General features: G+C 41.6%; 1 protein-coding gene across 1 annotated transcript in view; it reads left to right on the top strand.

Annotated features, from left to right (window-relative positions):
- DNAH3 (dynein axonemal heavy chain 3) overlaps positions 1 to 15,943 on the top strand; it is a 120,910-nt gene that overhangs the window by 93,792 nt on the left and 11,175 nt on the right. The window contains exons 44-55 of the mRNA XM_008164632.4: positions 857 to 980; positions 1,096 to 1,252; positions 3,029 to 3,172; positions 3,750 to 4,416; positions 4,504 to 4,669; positions 5,371 to 5,587; positions 6,786 to 6,968; positions 9,035 to 9,233; positions 10,048 to 12,189; positions 12,725 to 12,950; positions 13,451 to 13,695; positions 15,322 to 15,438. Coding sequence (XP_008162854.2) covers positions 857 to 980; positions 1,096 to 1,252; positions 3,029 to 3,172; positions 3,750 to 4,416; positions 4,504 to 4,669; positions 5,371 to 5,587; positions 6,786 to 6,968; positions 9,035 to 9,233; positions 10,048 to 12,189; positions 12,725 to 12,950; positions 13,451 to 13,695; positions 15,322 to 15,438 — 4,587 coding nt within the window. The remainder of the gene's footprint in view (positions 1 to 856; positions 981 to 1,095; positions 1,253 to 3,028; positions 3,173 to 3,749; positions 4,417 to 4,503; positions 4,670 to 5,370; positions 5,588 to 6,785; positions 6,969 to 9,034; positions 9,234 to 10,047; positions 12,190 to 12,724; positions 12,951 to 13,450; positions 13,696 to 15,321; positions 15,439 to 15,943) is intronic.

Genomic DNA, 15,943 nt, shown 5'->3' with positions numbered 1-15,943 from the left:
TAAGAGCTATGCACAATACTGAAGCAAACTATAACCCAGTTTATAATCTCATATCAGTCTCACCTAGCGATAGGGTCATTTTATTAAGGTGTAGAAATGTGCCTGAAAGAAAACCCTGGAACCAGATCCAGATCCAAATTTTGAAGCTTGATTTTATCACTAATAAGATGGTCACTGCTAGACAAATGGTAGGTGTAAGCAGGGCCAGCTCTGGCTTTTTTGCCGCCCCAGGCAAAAAAGCCTCCCGCTACCCCCCCTTCCTCCCCCCCGAGGGCGGCAGGGGAGGGGGCGCCGAGCCCGGCCGCGGGCCGCTCTCCCCGACCGGCCAGAGCGCCGGGGGGAGGGCGGCGAGCCCGCCACGGCTCCGCTGGTGGCTGGAGCCCCGGGAGGAGGGCAGAGAGCCCGCCACGGCTCCACTCTCCCCGGTGGCCAGAGCGCTGGGAGGAGGGCGGAGAGCCCGGCCGGGGCTCCGCTTTCCCCACCGGCCAGAGCGCCGGGAGGAGGGCGGAGAGCCCGGCCGGGGCTCCGCTCTCCCCGGCGGCTGGAGCGCCGGGGGAGGGCGGCGAGCCTGCTGCAGCTCCGCTCTCCCCAGCGGCCGGAGCGCTGCGGGGAGGGCGGTGAGCTCAGTCGTGGCCCCGCTCTCCCCGGCGGCCAGAGCGCCGGGGGAGGGCGTCGACCCACTGCGGCTCCGTTCTCCCCGGCGGCCGGAGCCGGAGCACCGCACCGCGCCGCCCCCTCCAGGTGCCACCCCAAGCACAAGCTTGGTGGGCTGGTGCCTGGAGCCGGCCCTGGGTGTAAGGTGGAAAGAAAGTTGTGCAGTACTGGACATGACTGTGTCATTCACTGTGTATTACAGGGCGTTTCACACGACACTTGAATATTATTTCCATCAATGCTTTTGATGATGACGTTTTAACCAAGATTTTCTCTTCAATTGTTGACTGGCATTTCAGCAAAGGATTTGAAGCTGTATTTACAAGGTAATGGTGATATGTTTCCTGAGACTATTTTACAGAGAACATATTGTCTCAGATCTTTCATTTGCATGCCTCACAATTAAATTCACCTTTCTCTTCTTTTTATTTATTTTTTAAGGCTTGGCAAGATGATAATCCAAGCGACAATGGCTATTTATAAAATGGCTGTCGAGAATTTTCTTCCAACTCCTTCAAAATCCCATTACGTCTTTAATCTGCGTGATTTCTCCCGTGTTGTTAGAGGAGTGCTGTTGTGTCCACACACCCATTTACAAGTAGGCTGCTATTTAACTATTCATAAAACGATAGTTAAAAAAATAAAGTATTAAAGCTAAATTCTCTTCACTAACATGCACTGTAATTTTAATAGGTTTGCATGCATATAACTGAGAGCAGGATTGGGCCTGAATATTTTGCTGTGCACTTTCCTCCTTCCTCTTGATTAAGAAAAACGTTCAGATATTATTAATTTGCTTGTATTACAGTAACTGGTAGATCAGGGCCCTGATGTGTTTGGCCCTGTAATATCCATAGTAGGAGACAGTCCCTACCCCTGAACTTGTTACCTAACTAGACAAGACAAAGGAAGAAGAGAGAAGAGAAGGATTATTATCCCCATTTTACAGATGAGGGAGCTGATGCACAAAGAGGTTGAAAAGCTTGGCCCCCAAAAACATATCTTGCTATTAGCTGATGATGGAAGTTTCTATGTAATATAAAGAAGCCAAACAAAGCTATTAAGCAAGTTAGGGAACATTCTCATCCCTTTTCACTGGGTAAAAGGGCTAGTGGCATAAAGTGGTGTAGCGAAGCGAGACTCACCACCAGCGGCACCTCCTGCTGGTCGTTCTGGGAATTAGCTCTTTTCCAGCCTGGAGCACCCGCTGCAGGCCGGTGTCTCGCCTGCCGCTGGCCCCGTGTCCCTCCCAGAGCCCCTTTCCCTGGGGTTCTGCCCTCCATAGTAACCCTGCTCTGGGTCTCCCCTCCCAGGGGAACCCCCAACCTCCTATCCCCACCTTGCCTCAGTGGCTACTGCCAGTCACCACCTAGCCCCCGCTCACTGGGGCAGACTGTAGTCTGTAAACCACTCATCACTGACAGAGGGGGTTTGGACCTGCTGCCTTTGCCTAACCCCAGGCTACACCTCTGTAGGCCTTGCACAGGGCCTGCAGCCTGGGGAATTGCCAGGTTGGAGCTCCCCAGCTCCTTTGCCCTATTCCCCAGCACTACACTACTCAGGTCCCCTTCTCTCTCTACAACTAGAGAGAGATTGCCTTAGCTCCTGGCTCACAGCCCTTTTATAGGGCTAGCTGTGGCCTGATTGGGGTGTGGCCCCAGCTGTGGCTGCTTCCCCAATCAGCCTAGCCTTTTCTCTAGGAGCGCAGTTGTTGCCCTACTACAAGTGGCCATAAAAACCCTTGATCTAGCCAGGGGAGAGTTCTTCTGGCGCAGGAACTGAGAAAGACAGTTGCAGCTGTCCTCTAAGGATCTCTGTGCCAGCTTTGATATAGCAAGCCTGCAGGGGGCACTATTGGGGCAGGAGGGGTGTGTCAGGATGGGGACCTTTGTTAATGTTACTACGGGGGTGGGAGTTATGCATGTTAATCCTTATTCCTTGAGATGAGAATGTACTCCGGACTAAACTGCTTTCAGAGAGACATGGATTTCACCCCAATTGTTTATTGCTCTATGGAAGGATTGCTCCTAAAAACCCGTGTCATGAGTCACACGTCCTTTGTTCATTGCCACTGGTATTATTCTAAAATATGAAAAATCATCATAAAGTCCTCCAAAGATAAACACCCTTGATGTAACAATAGTTAAGTGCTTTGTGAGCAGAGGCCAAAACTGTATTGACAGGAAAGTTATGACACAATCATTACGTACTGAGGAAGCCAGTTGACCCATTTGCTTGCACTCTCACAACTGAAAGACTCCCATTGACTTTAGTGAGAGGTGGATCAGGCCTTAAATGGAGATCTGACTACTTTGTTATGAAACAAGTGCTGCCCGTTAAATGTTGATCTATTCATTTATATCTGCTTTTACAGGATGGGGATAAGCTGATCAGACTTTGGATCCATGAAGTTTATCGAGTTTTCTATGACCGCTTAATTGACAATGATGACAGGGAGATGTTCTTTAAGATGGTAAAAGAAACAACATCAAACAACTTCAAGCAGAGTGTTGATAAGGTACACTGGCTTATACACTGAGAACAGTTTGGATAGGTAGATGGGACTGACAAATTTACAAAACTAATTCAACACTTCAGATATACTGTAGCAATATTAGAAAACAATTTGAACCGTCTCCATTGGTGCACCCTCAATAGGCAAGTTAGGGATCTCATCCTGCAAATTACTCTTTGCAGGTGGACTCCTGACTTGAGTGGGGCTCTCTCCAGGGGCAGGAGATCGCCTGGAATGAGTAACTGGCAGGACTGGGGCTGAGGTAGTTAGCCATGCTGTTATTTGATTTGTGCATATTTGGAAGGGTCCATACATGCTGTGGGTATATTATTAGGCTTTTTGGAAACTTGGACATATACTGGACAGTGAAATCAGAATGCCCATATTTTGAGGTATGCATATCTGAAAAACATTTCAGCATACATTGTTTTGCTTTTTTTGGTCTAAAATAATATACTGGAACAGCTGGAAGATAGCATTTCCACAGCAGTAGGACCTACTACTGTGTGGATATGGATGAGTATTTCTTTAGAGAAAAAATAGAGTCTGAATTATCAGTTGAATCTTGTCTTTTGCATAGGTACTGAGTCATCTGTCACCTACTGGCAAGATCACCGATAATAATATCCGCAGCCTCTTCTTTGGAGACTACTTTAAACCAGAAAGTGATGTAAAAGCCTATGATGAAATCACAGACTTAAAGCAACTGACAACCGTGATGGAATATTACCTTGATGAGTACAACAATATCAGCAAGGCTCCAATGTCCTTGGTCATGTTTAAGTTTGCCATCGAGCATATCTCAAGGATATGCAGAGTACTGAAACAGGACAATGGTCATTTGCTTTTGGTGGGAATTGGTGGGAGTGGGCGACAAAGTGCTACCAAGCTGGCCACCTTCATGAATGCTTTTGAGCTTTTTCAGATTGAAATCACGAAGTCCTATGGCAACAACGAATGGAAGGAGGATGTGAAACGAATCATGCTGCAGACTGGCGTCAGTAACAAAGATGTGTCTTTTTTGTTCTGTGACAATCAAATAAAGGACGAGTCATTTGTGGAGGATATTAACATGCTTTTAAATACAGGTGATGTGCCTAATATCTTCGCAGCAGATGAGAAGGCTGACATTGTTGAGAAAATGCAGGCTGCAGCAAGGACGGAAGGCAGGAAAATCGAGGCTACTCCACTTGCTATGTACAACTTCTTTATTGAAAGAGTGAAGAAAAATTTACATATTGTCTTAGGTCTGTATATAACGCACAATGTCTTATTCTAAATCTTTCTGCCTCTTAACTGTTGGTGGACTTCAGAACAATATGCATTCTTTCCAGCAATGAGTCCAATTGGAGATGCATTCCGGAATCGACTACGAATGTTCCCTTCGCTGATAAACTGCTGCACCATTGACTGGTTCCAGACCTGGCCCACTGATGCTTTGGAAATGGTTGCAAACAAGTTTTTGGAGGATGTCGAACTCGAAGATGAAATTAGAAAAGCGTATGTGTTTATTTGTCAAGAGGGTTCTGAAGCTGATAATCACATCTCCAGCTGAAGCATCATATACGGATAACATCACAGCTATGTGATGCTTCAGCTGAAGATGTGGTTATCAGCTTCAGCTCAAAATGTCAACATACCCTTAGTTACAAGAGTGCAACTCCATTGATGTTTTTACAGGGTGACACTGGCCCTGTAAGACTGGTCATTTCACCCATAGATGGGGCTTAAAAGAGGACACCTGGGCTCTAGAGCCAAGGGGGGATAGACCTTGTGAGTCAGAACTGCCTTAGAGTGCAGATGGAGTCAGTCAGGAAAAGGGCAGGTGAGAGCTGCCTGAGGGGTCTCTGAAAGGGGCCACAGGACCCTCTGTTGCTTTTTACAGATTCAGACTAACACGGCTACCCCTCTGATACTTGACGATATGTATATTCAGTACCTCTGAAAATCCTCTCTGAGAAGAGAATTTAGCTCAGTATATTTTAAATAATGGGCTAAATTTTTCTCTCAGTAACACCAATATAATTTCATTGACTTCTGTGTAGTTATTTTGGATTTACATTGGAGTAACCAAGAGCAGACTTTGACTCCATGGTTTTAGATGCTAATAGAAATAACCAAACAGTTAGTAGGACACAAAATTGCGAGGATTAATATAAAGAGATATTTTCATTCATATTAATATGTAAGATTTTCCATAGGGTTGTGTCAATGTGCAAATATTTTCAAGAAAGTGTGAGAGAGCTCTCTGTCAGCTATTACAGCACACTGCGAAGACACAACTATGTAACACCAACATCTTATCTGGAACTGATTCTCACCTTTAAGGCTCTACTAAATAGCAAGAGGCAAGAAGTTGACATGATGAGAAATCGTTATCTTGTGGGTCTTCAAAAACTTGAATTTGCATCTTCACAAGTAAGTTTAGACAGAAAACTTGAAGAATATTTTTTAACATAGCATATGGTTAATTTAGCACACCGCGTCCGCTAACGCTAATGAGAGTTGCAAACTTAATTCTCTGTTCACAGTTGTGTTAATAATTTTCCTCTTAAAAGCCACCAGCAAATCTGAGATTCTTGCTTAGCTATTTTAAGAAACTGTGGCATGTAACTTCAGAGTAGATCTCCTAATCTAAGATTGAATGGAGTAAATGCTACTTAACCAAACATGTTGGAAAAATTTTGTTAAGTTCAAGTAACATTATAGTTTTCTCAGAGCCCCAGCTGAAGAATCTCTGGTAGCATAGTTTCTTCAAGAGCTTTCGTGACATTGGCTGTGCATGCCTATGCCTATTCCTCCTTTCAAAATGGGAAGAAGATGCAGAAAGGGAGTTTGGGGGGAGGGATACCTCAGTGGTTTGAGCATTGGCCTGCTAAACCCAGGGTTGTGAGTTTAATCCTTGAGTGGGCCACTTGGGGATCTGGGGCAAAATAAGTACTTGGTCCTACTAGTGAAGGCAGGGGGCTGGACTCGCTGACCTGTCAAGGTCCCTTCCAGTTCTAGGAGATGGGATATCTCCATTAATTATTATTACTGTTGCATGAATGAGCATTACCTTTTGAGGAGATTTGCACTAGGAAATCCACCAAGCCCCCAACTCTACAGCTTCCCAGCTCTTCTTCCTGCTACTCCTGGAACAGACCCTGGCAAAACAAAGGAACTTCCTACTTCTGGGCATTTCCCTAGTAGAGGAGAGTACCCCAAGGATCTGCTGCTATTCCCACTTCTGTATCCCTTGCCTGGTTTATGCTGGATTTCATTCTCATCCATGCATGTAAATGGAGGGAAGCATTGGGGTACACCAGCTGACTATAAGAAAAGCAAAACTGATCAGTTTATTTTCAGTGTCCAGGCTGAGTGAATTGCAAAAAGTAAAGACATTACAAATATGAAAAAAACATTAGATTTTTAAAATCTGCTTCAGTTTTAACAGGAGGAGATCTCAGTAAAATAGGCAAGAAGGCTACTTTTTAAAATGTGATTTGTATGCTGAGTGTCCTTTTTTAAATTGTACTATGTGTCATAACATCTTTACCATTTTCTACCTATCACATTGAGACAGGAAATACACATGAAAATTACCAGGATTTCTCTCATTTGATATCTTCACTAGGTTGCAGAAATGCAGAAGGAGCTGACTGCCCTTCAGCCTGAACTAATTCAAACCTCTGCAGAAACAGAGAAAATGATGATCCAGATAGAAAAAGAAACGATTGAAGTAGATGCAAAGAAGGAGCTAGTATCTGCAGATGAAAAGGAGGCTAATGATGCTGCAGCTGTTTCCAAAGCTATTAAGGTAGTTTACAAGGGTCTGTCCCTGTGAGGTACTGAATGTGTCTCAACTCCCGTCAAAGTAAATGGAGGTTGAGGAGATAGATGCAAAGTACTTTACAGGTGAGGCCCAAGTTCCTAACAATGCAATTAAAAAAAACAAAAACATGAGAGATGATGATTGAGATGTTAATAATGTTAACAAATGTTACCCTGGCTGTATTTAGTGATGGCCAGATACTAAGTCTACAGTGCTCCCATAATTCCTTTTTCCAGTCCTGACTTTAACATCATCTTGCACACATAATTCAAGATCTCAGATCTTCCTGAAAGAGAAAGTTAGTCCCCTTATGCAGCTGAGTAAAGAAAGAGATGGACCTAATTACATGGGTGGGGTATGTTTCCAGGATTGTTATTTATCTGGAATAAGTCTCATCCTCTGCATAAAGCCCCAGTAAACAGGTTTTATATAGGGGCCCTATAAAGGGTTTGGGGGGGACGGAGAAATCTCTTCCCCACAGTTTATGTGGGGCATAGTGCAGTCACTCTGTGGCTGCTATCTGCAGACAGGAGCCATAGTCTCTAAGCTGGAGCAGCAGGTTATGATATGCCAAGCCCACCGCTTTATGTGGGGCTTATGGTCTTATGGTATTTTCAGTTTGTGGACACATTACTATGCCATGTCACTCTGTCAGCCAATCCATAGCCCCACTCCGCACTCTGTGCTAGTGTTTCTGAATTCTGCAGCATGTAGGAGTAGCTTCTCAGACCTCCATTTCCCATGCACTGGGACTGCAGTAGCTCCAAAGCATTGGGGCCTTCTACAGACCCTAGAATTTCACCTTTAGTCTCTTGACTAGTCTACAATGCAGTTAGACACCCGCAGCTGGCCTGTGTCCACTGACTCAGGCTCACATGCCTTGCGGTATGAGGCTGTTTAATTGTGGTGTAGATGTTCGGGCTCGGGCTGCAGCCTGAACTCTGGGGCCTTCCGACCTCACAGGGTCATAGAGCCCAGGCTCCAGCCCGAGCACAAACATCTACACTGCAATTAAACAGCCCCTTAGCCTGAGCACGACAAGCCCGACTCAGCTGACTCGGGTCAGCCGCGGCTTTTTAATTGTGGTATAGACATACCCTTGGTGCTAGCAGACAGGCCCACAAAACATGTTGTCTTGTTACAATGTTGCCCAGCGAGCCTAATGTTCCATTCACTCTAATGAATGTAGCAGAAAAGCAAGATGTGTGCTTTACAAGGATGAGATTAAGTCTTGGAAAATAGGAGATGAGGTGTCCCAACATCGGAGCCCATCATCCTGTTGGAAACTGTCCTGCAGTGCTTTGTGTGTGACATTCTTGTATATAGGCCAGGACTTGCAAGTCATTAATCCAGAACCCTGTATCCATACTACTGGGGAATGAGATGGTCATGACAAAATTATGATTATTTATATTATGATACTAACCCAGGAGCCTCAGTCATGGGCCAGGACCAAACATCCTCAGAGGGAATATCTCCATGACCAGATGTCGGTGGCACAAAGACCTCCATGAGAGATTGTGAGACTCTCCAGCACTGTCTCAACTATTGCAGAAATGCAAAACATATACAACTGCTGGTACCTGGGGTTCTCGCTGAAGTTATTGCTCTATGCTGCATTCTGCTGTAATAGTAACATGCACATGGTAAAATAAATGATCTGCTCAGCACACTTCTGATGTCCCATGAATCTGTGACGCTTCCCCACCCCTCATCCCCAGTTCTCAGTACCTGCAACAGGTCAGCAGAAGTATGTTGAAGATGTTTAAATAGTGAAATGGAGATATCCCTTGGGCCTTCAACTGTAAAAAGGAACATGGTGGTGAGATGCAGTTAAAATGACTGTATAGAGTAATACACTAAACTGTCAGGACAGATAATTAAAATAGTTATTTCTGCTTGAAATGTACTGCTATGTGCATTTTTCCTAGTTAATTATAACTGCAAATGGTTCACTAATGCCACATTAGCATCTCTCAGCTCATGTCAGTCAGTTTACAATAGACTGTGCAACTCAAAGGGTTAAAGTATTCTGTTCAATGTATTTGCAGGAAGAGTGTGAAGGGGACCTTGCAGAGGCCATGCCAGCTCTAGAGGCTGCACTCTCAGCTCTTGATACCTTGAACCCCTCAGACATCTCGCTTGTCAAAGCCATGCAGAATCCACCAGGCCCTGTCAAGCTTGTTATGGAGAGTATCTGTGTAATGAAAGGAATGAAACCAGAGAGAAAGCCTGATCCAAGTGGCAGCGGTAATAATACCATTGTGAAAGCTTAGGGACTGTTTGTGTCATCTGTGTCCTAGCTGAGACACGGTCACCTATTCTGCTTTACATTCACACCGAGCTAAGATTTGCAGATGCAGGAAGGATGCCTCAGAGAGCTCTGGTGGAGCATGCTGCACTATTGTACCTTACACCTGCATGCTCCCCTCCAGCGCCACCTGCCAAACACTACCAAGCATGTAGGGGAGGCAGAATCCAGGCTATGCCATACTTCTAGATAACCACTCCTGTTGGACCTGTGGAGCATCACTAGTCATGCTAGCCAGCCTTTTGCACAGGGGGATTAATAGGATTAGTATTGTGTCACACATAAGCATACTGGATGGAAGAGGGGAAGAGATGCCTTTTACCACCTTCTCCCCTATCTAGTGTACCCACAATTTATCCCTTAATAATTAGGAATTAATAGTTATAAATATTGCTTTTATTATGTAAATTAGGAAGGAAATCCTCAGAATAGGATTTATTTAATAGAAGTCAACCACGAAAAACTTCTATAACCATTTGTTTCTCTCTCCCTTTGCTTTTGGCAGATTAAAATTAAAATTGTTGTATCGTTAATGTACATGCCTACTAAATTTCAGTTCAACACAGATTAATGATGCTGTGTCCTTTATTTGAATTTTAATATGTAAGCATTTTTCTAAAATTTGTTAACTGCATCTGTATGGCACAAACCTACAGCAAGATAATTAGTATTAGCTTTTTTGTGTCAGTGTTTAAAGTAATTTAATTTTGAATACCTCTGATTTAAGCCTGATTTGATTTATGTGCAATACAGGTAAAATGATAGAAGACTATTGGGGAATCTCTAGAAAGCTTCTAGGAGATCTGAAATTCCTTGAAAGCTTAAAGACATACGACAAGGATAATATTCCTCCTGCTGTAATGAAGAGGATCAGAGAGAGGTTTATTGAGCATCCAGATTTTCAGCCGGCTGTCATAAAAAATGTGTCATCAGCCTGTGAAGGCTTATGCAAATGGGTGAGAGCCATGGAGGTGTATGACCGTGTAGCTAAAGTGGTTGCTCCAAAACGTGAGCGTCTTAAGGAGGCGGAAGGTTTACTTGAAATTCAAATGAAAAAGCTAAATACAAAGCGTGCAGAACTTAAGGATGTAATGGACCGTCTCCAAGCTTTGAACGATGAATTTGAAAGCATGAATAACCGGAAGAAAGAATTAGAAAACAACATTGAAATCTGTTCACAAAAGCTGGTAAGAGCTGAAAAGCTGATTAGTGGACTTGGAGGAGAGAAAGATAGGTGGACAGAAGCTGCACGATTGTTGGGAATCCGATACACAGATCTTACTGGTGATGTTTTGTTATCTTCAGGAACAGTGGCTTATTTGGGAGCCTTTACTGTAGACTATCGCCTTGAATGCCAAAAGCAATGGCAGGCCCTATGCAAGGAGAAGCATGTACCATGTTCCAATGATTTTAGCCTCAGTAATACTTTAGGGGATCCTGTCAAAATCCGTGCCTGGCAGATTGCTGGATTGCCAATTGATTCATTTTCAATTGATAATGGTATAATTGTTTCTAACTCAAGAAGATGGGCTTTAATGATTGATCCTCAAAGGCAAGCCAACAAGTGGATAAAAAATATGGAGAAAGCTAATAAGCTTTCGGTTATCAAACTGTCTGATACGAACTATGTGAGGATACTGGAAAATGCTATCCAGTTTGGAACACCAGTCTTGCTTGAAAATATTGATGAAGAACTAGATGCTTTCATAGAGCCTATATTGCTAAAGCTAACATTCAAGCAACAAGGTGTGGAATACATGAGGTTAGGTGAAAATATAATTGAATACTCAAGAGACTTCAAGTTTTACATGACAACTCGCTTAAGGAATCCTCATTATTTTCCTGAAGTGGCTGTGAAAGTTTGTCTACTCAACTTCATGATTACACCACTAGGTCTTCAGGACCAACTTCTTGGAATTGTAGCTGCAAAGGAAAAGCCTGAGCTGGAAGAAAAGAAAAATAAACTGATCATAGAAAGTGCGGCCAACAAGAAACAGCTGAAGGAGATAGAAGATAAAATCCTTGAGGTTCTTTCCAAGTCAGAAGGAAACATCTTAGAAGATGAAACAGCAATTAAGGTTTTGTCTTCATCCAAAGAGCTATCTGAAGAAATCTCTGAAAAGCAGGAAATTGCATCTGTAACTGAAATGCAGATAGATGCTACTCGAATGGGTTACAAGCCAGTAGCTGTTCATTCAGCAACTCTCTTCTTCTGCATTTCTGATCTGGCAAACATTGAACCTATGTACCAGTATTCATTAATTTGGTTCATTAACTTGTACATTCAATCCATTGCTAATAGCAAAAAGAGTGATGATCTAAAGGAGAGAATTGAGAATATAATTGAACATTTCACAGTAAGCATCTACAATAATGTCTGCCGTTCACTGTTTGAGAAGGATAAACTGCTATTCTCCCTCCTCCTGACTATAGGAATAATGAAAGGAGAAGATAAAATAGATGATGAGGTTTGGCGGTTCCTATTGACAGGAGGTGTTGCTCTTGATAACCCTTACCTCAACCCAGCCCCAGAGTGGTTGACTGACAAATCATGGGCTGAGATTGTACGTGCATCTAGTCTAAAAAACCTTCATGGACTGATGGATCATGTAAGGGAGAATGTTTCAAAGTGGAAAATGATTTATGACTCTGCAAAGCCCCAGGAAGAGGCATTCCCAGATGTATGGAAGACATTAGTAGGGCTAGATCATATGATCATTCTAAGGTGTTTAAGACCTGATAAAATCATTCCAGCAACGCAGGATTTCATCACAGAAAATATGGGAAGAACTTATATAGAACCACCCACTTTTGACCTTGCGGGAAGTTACAATGATTCCAATTGCTGTGCACCTTTGATTTTTGTATTATCACCAGGTGCTGATCCTATGGCAGGTGAGGTTAAAAAAAGATTTTAAATTGAAATCTTTGCATGATAACATGTGGGCTCCTTCATTTAAATAGTCCCTTTATCGTACAATAAATTAATTGTAGTAGTAGTAGCTTTGAATTTCAAACATTCTTATCCTTCCACGTGTCCTTTATCTTGTAAAAACACCTCATGAAAACACACCAAAATAGGGGCAGAAAATGGGGAAAATAAATTATAATTATAATGCTGATTAAATGAATAAATCTCCGATCTTCAGGGGTTTAACAAGATTTAGATTCCAAGCCAGATTCTTATTTATACTAAGGCCCTTTTACACCACTCTTTAAATTGGGAGTAATTTACATCTAAAAACAGCAACTGTCTGGGAGATTCAGTCACATACACCACCTGACTACTTTTACCTTTCTTTCTTTTTTAATTGACTAGAATGCAGATTACCATTTGTACCTTTAATCGTGTTTCTGATTATATAAATGACATACGCAACATGGATCTATTTGCTAAAAGATTTTGTGTGCGTTATATTTCCTATAATAGGTTTGCTAAAGTTTGCTGACGATCTTGGCATGGGAGGTACAAGCATTCAGACTATTTCACTTGGCCAGGGCCAGGGTCCAATAGCAGCAAAAATGATATGTCAGGCTATCATTGATGGAACTTGGGTAGTGTTACAAAACTGCCATCTTGCAACCAGCTGGATGCCTGCTTTGGAGAAAATCTGTGAAGAAACGATAGTGCCTGAGACTACCCATGAAAAATTCAGGTAGAAGCTTTAATATTCTTCCATTTTCTGTGGGATTACTTCCAATATAAATTAGGACTGCTAGTAAAAAGGTTATATGAATAATTATCACATTAGAATATTTAAAGATCATTGAGAAAATAGCAATATGTAATCGAGACTCCATCTTTTCTATAAAAAGAACAGGAGTACTTGTGGCACCTTAGAGTGCTCAAACAAATTTATTTGAGCATAAGCTTTCGTGGGCTACAGCCCACTTCATCGGATGCATGAGCTTATGCTCAAATAAATTTGTTAGTCTCTAAGGTGCCACAAGTACTCCTGTTCTTTTTGCAGATACAGACTAACATGGCTGCTACTCTGAAACCCATCTTTTCTATGTAGATACTCAATTTATCTAAACACCTGTTTCTAAAAATATATTTAGATTGCAATTGACTCATATTAATAAAGTTTAAAACTGATGCAGTTCAAGACTGAGGATATGTAATCAAATATGTTTCTGTCTTTACCCTGTTCAGATTATGGTTAACCAGTTATCCGTCAGAAAAGTTTCCTGTCAGTATTCTCCAGAATGGCATCAAAATGACCAATGAACCTCCTAAAGGGGTTAGAGCAAACCTCCTACGATCGTACCTCAATGACCCAGTGTCTGATCCTGCATTCTTTACTAGTTGCCAAAAACAAGAAATGTGGCAAAAATTGCTCTTTGGACTTTGCTTTTTCCATGCCCTGGTTCAAGAAAGGAAAAATTTTGGCCCATTGGGTAAGATTTGGATCATTTTGCAGATTTTCTAAAAAGCATTAGCAGTTTTGCAATATGTTACTTCAGTCTTGCCTCCAGAACGCCAACCAGAAGCATTACCTCCAGCATTGTGACAAGAGGATGGTCATGTTATCTGATGATGGCTGGGAATTTTTATGTGTCAGCATTGCATAGAATATAGTGAAGCAACATTGAAAAGCTATTTTGAGGTTTTGGGCTGTATAAATACACACAGGTTCGACTCCTGAGGTTCTTATTCAGACAAAACTGCTATGGAAGTCACTGGGAGCTTGCAAAGTAAACATAGTATGTATTTATATTGTCATAAATTGCTGTGTTATTGTTGTTATTATTATTTTATTACATTTCTACATAAAAACTATTTGTTTGTCAAAAACAAGTCCTATTCAAGTTTTAATTTTAAATGATTTACCTTTTTTATTAATAAAAATTGAATTTTACTCAGATTATTTTTTTTACTTTTTTTATCGAGCAAAGCTAGTACACGTGTTCCTTTAGTGTAGCATTTGAATTTATTTAGCTGCAGTTAATTGGCCATAAAATGAAAATTTCCAAAAGCATAACATATACAAGAATTTGATTTGTGTTTCATTTTTTGTAAATAAGTCTTACATGACCAACAAATATGGTGTGGAATTAAAAGTTGTTTTTAAAAATCTTTAGGGACAAACTCAGATGTCATATACTCCATTGACTTACATGGAGTTCTGCCCGCTTACACCAAGTCTGAACTTGGCATGCACATTGTATGCTTAACACAGCATTGCTAACTTATCATACAAATTAATCATTCTATACACACAATCTACTCACCCACCTGATCATGCAGCTGATGATAAAAGAAAAATATTTGACTTGTCTGTCAGAGAAAGATACCTGTCCTGGATGACTAAGCGGGTACAGTTTTGCAAGGTTGGTTTGAGATATAGTGACATACTGACTATGTTTTATTCAGATCAGAATTATTCAAAATGATCACCATTAAAAAGACAACATCTGCCAAGAGTTTATCTTACATGTTACCATTTCCCTATACTTAGGATATGAAATAACTTCCATATCTTTGATACCACTATGTGATATGTAGTAATTCTTGTTAAACATTATCTTTTTAGTAGCAACCACTGTACCTATTTAAATGCACAGCAGTTAGATTGCTAGAAGGAGGATATTTGTTTATTGGTAAAAAGTAAAAAGTATAAGTTCAGTCAGTCACAAAGGTTAAAAAATTGAAATCAGTCAGAATTCCTATGGTCTTGCTAACCAGCTGATTTCAGATCAGCTAAAGCACTGTACATCTATTAGAATACAGCTTTTCAGTTGTGAGCAATGTCAAAATGTCAGGACCTATGGGCACATCTTTAATTATTTGGAATGCAGTAAGTAAGTATATAATGTTGCACTGGGATAGGATGTTGTTAAGGATAGCTATCTCGAACTTGGGCAGTAAAAACTCAGGCAGATGCCTAAGCTTCACTGCGTAGTTATCTAGTGGCAGGAGACTGTTATTCTGTAATGACGACTTCATACCAATGTCATTATTTCCTAAGCATAGTTATCAGGACAATATACCACTGCATCACATGTCTTTTTTTAATTGAACAGGTTGGAATATTCCATATGAATTCAATGAATCTGATCTTAGAATCAGTATGCGACAGATCCAGATGTTTCTGAATGAGTATGAAGAAATCCCATTTGAAGCTCTGACCTATCTAACAGGTATAGAAGTTGCACTCTGTAATGTATATAGACTGGTGGGTATTATATAAAAATAACTTCAGGTGATGAATAATAACATCATAATTACAATGATGGTCCTTGATAAATGGGATAGATTCCATTTAGTTATTCTTTCTTGCCCTTCTCCCTCCCCCCAGCCAAGCAGTTTATACCCCCAGGCATAAGATTTGAGTAACTAGATCATTGTTGTAGTTTGCATAGCTAGAAAGGTTACTCGTGGTCCAGAAAAACTCCTTGGCTTTGATTAACATTTGTCAAACAAAAGCATCAATGGCATCTCTGTCACCTTGGCTGACCAATACATCAAAGCATGACATATTCAGAGCTGGAGATTTGCCAGGGAGTGTGATAATCCCCCCTCCTCGTAAGGTATTGGGGATTGCCCTGTGCCTTGTGAATAGTTAATATAATATTTTGTGGTAGTCAGTCACCTACACATTGCTCATTCTTCAGCTAGAGGCCTGCTCATGGACACCTCTCAACC

Source organism: Chrysemys picta, chromosome 10 (genome assembly GCF_011386835.1).
Source record: "Chrysemys picta bellii isolate R12L10 chromosome 10, ASM1138683v2, whole genome shotgun sequence".
Classification (NCBI taxonomy): Eukaryota; Metazoa; Chordata; order Testudines; family Emydidae; genus Chrysemys; species Chrysemys picta.
Note: the sequence above shows the minus strand (reverse complement) of the source record. Positions and strands in the feature narration are given on the sequence as shown.